The sequence below is a fragment of the Oncorhynchus keta genome, chromosome 37, assembly GCF_023373465.1.
Source record: "Oncorhynchus keta strain PuntledgeMale-10-30-2019 chromosome 37, Oket_V2, whole genome shotgun sequence".
Taxonomy (NCBI): Eukaryota; Metazoa; Chordata; class Actinopteri; order Salmoniformes; family Salmonidae; genus Oncorhynchus; species Oncorhynchus keta.
In genome coordinates this window covers 28,616,647-28,624,146 of record NC_068457.1, presented here as the reverse complement: position 1 = coordinate 28,624,146, position 7,500 = coordinate 28,616,647, and the positions used below count along the sequence as shown (strand labels likewise).

The window sequence follows — 7,500 nt, the reverse complement described above, 5'->3', positions numbered from 1 at the left end:
AGAACATAGACTACAGGAACACTGGGAGAACATAGACTACAGGAACACTGAGAGAACATAGACCAGAGGAACATTGAGAGAACATAGTCTACATTAACACTGAGAGAACATAGACTACAGGAACACTGAGAGAACATAGACTACAGGAACACTGAGAGAACATAGTCTACAGGAACACTGGGAGAACATAGACTACAGGAACACTGAGAGAACATAGTCTACAGGAACACTGAGAGAACATAGTCTACAGGAACACTGAGAGAACATAGTCTACAGGAACACTGAGAGAACATAGACTACAGGAACACTGAGAGAACATAGACCAGAGGAACACTGAGAGAACATAGTCTACATGAACACTGAGAGAACATAGACTACAGGAACACTGAGAGAACATAGACTACAGGATACAGGAACCCTGAGAGAACATAGACTACAGGAACACTGAGAGAACATAGACTACAGGAACACTGAGATAACATAGTCTATAGGAACACTGAGAGAACATAGTCTACAGGAACACTGAGAGAACAGACTACAGGAACACTGAGAGAACATAGTCTACAGGAACACTGGGAGAACAGTCTACAGGAACACTGAGGAACATAGTCTACAGGAACACTGAGAGAACATAGACTACAGGAACACTGAGAGAACATAGTCTACAGGAACACTGAGAGAAGATAGTCTACAGGAACACTGAGAGAACATAGACTACAGGAACACTGAGAGAACATAGACCAGAGGAACACTGAGAGAACATAGTCTACATGAACACTGAGAGAACATAGACTACAGGAACACTGAGAGAACATAGACTACAGGAACACTGAGAGAACATAGACTACAGGAACACTGGGAGAACATAGACTACAGGAACACTGAGAGAACATAGACCAGAGGAACACTGAGAGAACATAGTCTACATTAACACTGAGAGAACATAGACTACAGGAACACTGAGAGAACATAGACTACAGGAACACTAACACTGAGAGAACATAGACTACAGGAACACTGAGAGAACATAGTCTACAGGAACACTGAGAGAACATAGACTACAGGAACACTGAGAGAACAGTCTACAGGAACACTGGGAGAACATAGTCTACAGGAACACTGAGAGAACATAGACTACAGGAACACTGAGAGAACATAGACCAGAGGAACACTGAGAGAACATAGTCTACATGAACACTGAGAGAACATAGACTACAGGAACACTGAGAGAACATAGACTACAGGAACACTGAGAGAACATAGACTACAGGAACACTGAGAGAACATAGACTACAGGAACACTGGGAGAACATAGACTACAGGAACACTGAGAGAACATAGACCAGAGGAACACTGAGAGAACATAGTCTACATTAACACTGAGAGAACATAGACTACAGGAACACTGAGAGAACATAGACTACAGGAACACTGAGAGAACATAGACTACAGGAACACTGAGAGAGCATAGTCTACAGGAACACTGAGAGAACATAGTCTACAGGAACACTGAGAGAACAGACTACAGGAACACTGAGAGAACATAGTCTACAGGAACACTGAGAGAACAGACTACAGGAACACTGAGAGAACATAGTCTACAGGAACACTGGGAGAACAGTCTACAGGAACACTGAGGAACATAGTCTAGGAACACTGAGAGAACATAGACTACAGGAACACTGAGAGAACATAGACTACAGGAACACTGAGAGAACAGTCTACAGGAACACTGAGAGAACATAGACTACAGGAACACTGAGAGAACATAGTCTACAGGAACACTGGGAGAACATAGACTACAGGAACACTGAGAGAACATAGTCTACAGGAACACTGAGAGAAGATAGTCTGGGAACACTGAGAGAACATAGACTACAGGAACACTGAGAGAACATAGACCAGAGGAACACTGAGAGAACATAGTCTACATGAACACTGAGAGAACATAGACTACAGGAACACTGAGAGAACATAGACTACAGGAACACTGAGAGAACATAGACTACAGGAACACTGGGAGAACATAGACTACAGGAACACTGAGAGAACATAGACCAGAGGAACATTGAGAGAACATAGTCTACATTAACACTGAGAGAACATAGACTACAGGAACACTGAGAGAACATAGACTACAGGAACACTGAGAGAACATAGTCTACAGGAACACTGGGAGAACATAGACTACAGGAACACTGAGAGAACATAGTCTACAGGAACACTGAGAGAACATAGTCTGTAACACTGAGAGAACATAGTCTACAGGAACACTGAGAGAACATAGACTACAGGAACACTGAGAGAACATAGACCAGAGGAACACTGAGAGAACATAGTCTACATGAACACTGAGAGAACATAGACTACAGGAACACTGAGAGAACATAGACTACAGGATACAGGAACCCTGAGAGAACATAGACTACAGGAACACTGAGAGAACATAGACTACAGGAACACTGAGATAACATAGTCTATAGGAACACTGAGAGAACATAGTCTACAGGAACACTGAGAGAACAGACTACAGGAACACTGAGAGAACATAGTCTACAGGAACACTGGGAGAACAGTCTACAGGAACACTGAGGAACATAGTCTACAGGAACACTGAGAGAACATAGACTACAGGAACACTGAGAGAACATAGACTACAGGAACACTGAGAGAACAGTCTCCAGGAACACTGAGAGAACATAGACTACAGGAACACTGAGAGAACATAGTCTACAGGAACACTGGGAGAACATAGACTACAGGAACACTGAGAGAACATAGTCTACAGGAACACTGAGAGAACATAGTCTACAGGAACACTGAGAGAAGATAGTCTACAGGAACACTGAGAGAACATAGACTACAGGAACACTGAGAGAACATAGACCAGAGGAACACTGAGAGAACATAGTCTACATGAACACTGAGAGAACATAGACTACAGGAACACTGAGAGAACATAGACTACAGGAACACTGAGAGAACATAGACTACAGGAACACTGGGAGAACATAGACTACAGGAACACTGAGAGAACATAGACCAGAGGAACACTGAGAGAACATAGTCTACATTAACACTGAGAGAACATAGACTACAGGAACACTGAGAGAACATAGACTACAGGAACACTGAGAGAACATAGACTACAGGAACACTGAGAGAACATAGTCTACAGGAACACTGAGAGAACATAGACTACAGGAACACTGAGAGAACAGTCTACAGGAACACTGGGAGAACATAGTCTACAGGAACACTGAGAGAACATAGACTACAGGAACACTGAGAGAACATAGTCTACAGGAACACTGAGAGAACATAGTCTACAGGAACACTGAGAGAACATAGACTACAGGAACACTGGGAGAACATAGACTACAGGAACACTGAGAGAACATAGACTACAGGAACACTGAGAGAACATAGACTACAGGAACACTGGGAGAACATAGACTACAGGAACACTGAGAGAACATAGACCAGAGGAACACTGAGAGAACATAGTCTACATTAACACTGAGAGAACGTAGACTACAGGAACACTGAGAGAACATAGACTACAGGAACACTGAGAGAACATAGACTACAGGAACACTGAGAGAACATAGACTACAGGAACACTGAGAGAACATAGTCTACAGGAACACTGAGAGAACATAGACTACAGGAACACTGAGAGAACAGTCTACAGGAACACTGGGAGAACATAGTCTACAGGAACACTGAGAGAACATAGACTACAGGAACACTGAGAGAACATAGTCTACAGGAACACTGAGAGAACATAGTCTACAGGAACACTGAGAGAACATAGACTACAGGAACACTGGGAGAACATAGACTACAGGAACACTGAGAGAACATAGTCTACAGGAACACTGAGAGAAGATAGTCTACAGGAACACTGAGAGAACATAGACTACAGGAACACTGAGAGAACATAGACCAGAGGAACACTGAGAGAACATAGTCTACATGAACACTGAGAGAACATAGACTACAGGAACACTGAGAGAACATAGACTACAGGAACACTGAGAGAACATAGACTACAGGAACACTGGGAGAACATAGACTACAGGAACACTGAGAGAACATAGACCAGAGGAACACTGAGAGAACATAGTCTACATTAACACTGAGAGAACATAGACTACAGGAACACTGAGAGAAGGAACATGGAGAACATAGACTACAGGAACACTGAGAGAACATAGACTACAGGAACACTGAGAGAACATAGTCTACAGGAACACTGAGAGAACATAGTCTACAGGAACACTGAGAGAACAGTCTACAGGAACACTGGGAGAACATAGTCTACAGGAACACTGAGAGAACATAGTCTACAGGAACACTGAGAGAACATAGACTACAGGAACACTGAGAGAACATAGTCTACAGGAACACTGAGAGAACATAGTCTACAGGAACACTGAGAGAACATAGACTACAGGAACACTGGGAGAACATAGGAACACTGAGAGAACTAGACTACAGGAACACTGAGAGAACATAGACTACAGAACACTGGGAGAGGAACACTGAGAGAACATAGACCAGAGGAACCTGAGAGGAACACTGAGAGAACATAGTCTACAGGAACACTGAGAGAACATAGACTACAGGAACTACAGGAACACTGAGAGAACATAGACTACAGGAACACTGACTAGAGAAACATAGACTACAGGAACACTGAGAGAACATAGACTACAGGAACACTGAACACTGAGAACATAGACTACAGGAACACTGAGAGAACATAGAGAACATAGACTACAGGAACACTGAGAGAACACTGAGAGAACATAGACATAACACTGAGAGAACATAGACTACAGGAACACTGAGAGAACATAGACTACAGGAACACTGAGAGAACATAGACTACAGGAACACTGGAACATAGACTACAGGAACACTGAGAACATAGACTACAGGAACACTGAGAGAACATAGACCAGAGGAACACTGAGAGAACATAGTCTACATGAACACTGAGAGAACATAGACTACAGGAACACTGAGAGAACATAGACTACAGGAACACTGAGAGAACATAGTCTACAGGAACACTGAGAGAACATAGACTACAGGAACACTGAGAGAGAACATAGAACATAGTCTACAGGAACACTGAGAGAACATAGACTACAGGAACACTGAGAGAACATAGTCTACAGGAACACTGAACATAGTCTACAGGAACACTGAGAGAACATAGACTACAGGAACACTGGAGAACATAGACTACAGGAACACTGAGAGAACATAGTCTACAGGAACACTGAGAGAACATAGTCTACAGGAACACTGAGAGAACATAGACTACAGGAACACTGAGAGAACATACAGAGAACACTGAGAGAACATAGTCTACATGAACACTGAGAGAACATAGACTACAGGAACACTGAGAGAACATAGACTACAGGAACACTGAGAGAACATAGACTACAGGAACACTGAGAGAACATAGTCTACAGGAACACTGAGAGAACATAGACTACAGGAACACTGAGAGAACAGTCTACAGGAACACTGGGAGAACATAGTCTACAGGAACACTGAGAGAACATAGACTACAGGAACACTGAGAGAACATAGTCTACAGGAACACTGAGAGAACATAGTCTACAGGAACACTGAGAGAACATAGACTACAGGAACACTGGGAGAACATAGTCTACAGGAACACTGAGAGAACATAGACTACAGGAACACTGAGAGAACATAGACCAGAGGAACACTGAGAGAACATAGTCTACATGAACACTGAGAGAACATAGACTACAGGAACACTGAGAGAACATAGTCTACAGGAACACTGAGAGAACATAGACTACAGGAACACTGAGAGAACATAGACTACAGGAACACTGAGAGAACATAGTCTACAGGAACACTGGGAGAACATAGTCTACAGGAACACTGAGAGAACATAGTCTACAGGAACACTGAGAGAACATAGACTACAGGAACACTGTGGTTCAAGAAGACTGTAAAATAGAGGTGATGACAGAAGAACAAACACATCACACTGTAAACTGATACTTCTGTGTGTGTGTGTGTGTGTGTGTGTGTGTGTGTGTGTGTGTGTGTGTGTGTGTGTGTGTGTGTGTGTGTGTGTGTGTGTGTGTGTGTGTGACTGTGTGTGTGTGTGACTGTGTGTGTGACTGTGTGTGTGTGTGTGTGTGTGTGTGTGTGTGTGTGTGTGTGTGTGTGTGTGTGTGTGTGTGTGTGTGTGACTGTGTGTGTGTGTGTGTGTGTGTGTGACTGTGTGTGTGTGTGTGTGTGTGTGACTGTGTGTGTGTGTGTGTGTGACTGTGTGTGTGTGTGTGTGACTGTGCGTGTGTGTGTGACTGTGCGTGTGTGTGTGTGCTATGCAGGTCTCTCACCAGTAGGGGCATGATTCCAGCTGACATCAGCCCGCTGACAGAATGAGACAGAAGGTGTTGGTTCTCTGATGATGTCATACTCTGAGCCCTCTTTGGGGGGCGTCCAGGACGCGAGCTGGAAACACAATCAAACGAATCAGTTACACAGAGGCTTTTATCCAGACACACTCACAGTACACTGAGCATACATTAGTTGTATGAGTATGTGATCGCTGCGGGAATTGAACCAACAAACCTTGGCTTTGCATCATAAAGGATGACTTTTTTGGGATGATCTCAGCCTGTAACAAGATCTCAATTACATACTCCTCAAGTCCTCTCTCCTCGGGTCCTCTCTCCTCAGAGGACAGAGGAGGTGCTTTCCTCTCTTGAGAGACAGGAAGTGTTTCAGCGCTACCTCTGACCTCACCCCTTAGCCAATCATCCTTCCAGAAAAATGAACCCAGCGTTGCCTCCCTCTGCTCTCCTCCTGCCCCAGTAGTTCTGTTGCTTTATCTCACCCTGCCAGAGAGGAAATAAATGAACTAAACACCTTTTTGTCAAGCTGAGTGACCTTTAGAAAAAGAAGGGATTAGGAGTGGTTTGGATTTATGCTCTCTCTGCCTCTCTCTCTCTCTGTCTCTCTCTCTCTCTCTCTCTCTCTCTCTCTCTCTCTCTCTCTCTCTCTCTCTCTCTCTAAGACTGAGAACCTGACTTCATGACTGTGTTATAAGAGTACAAAGATGTCATAACACAGTAAGAATGTGTCCCAAATGGCACCCCATCCCCTTTGGACCCTGGTCAAAAGTAGTGCACTATATAGGGAATAGGGTGGCATGGGTTCTGGTCAAAAGTATTGCACTATATAGGGAATAGGGTGGCATGGGTTCTGGTCAAAAGTAGTGCACTATATGGGGAATAGGGTGGCATGGGTTCTGGTCAAAAGTATTGCACTATATAGGGAATAGGGTGGCATGGGTTCTGGTCAAAAGTAGTGCACTATATAGAGAATAGGGTGCCATTTGGGACGCATTCACAGTTATCTCCAGGAGGAAAATCACAAGTTCTAGGAAGGACCTAAATGAGATTCTCTGCCTCCTTTTTCACTATTTATTCA

At 43.6% G+C, this 7,500-nt stretch overlaps 1 protein-coding gene across 1 annotated transcript in view; it reads right to left on the bottom strand.

Annotated features, from left to right (window-relative positions):
- Positions 1–7,500, bottom strand: part of dachc (dachshund c) — a 113,064-nt gene that overhangs the window by 62,595 nt on the left and 42,969 nt on the right. Inside the window, exon 2 of the mRNA XM_052498950.1 lies at positions 6,405–6,519. Coding sequence (XP_052354910.1) covers positions 6,405–6,519 — 115 coding nt within the window. The remainder of the gene's footprint in view (positions 1–6,404; positions 6,520–7,500) is intronic.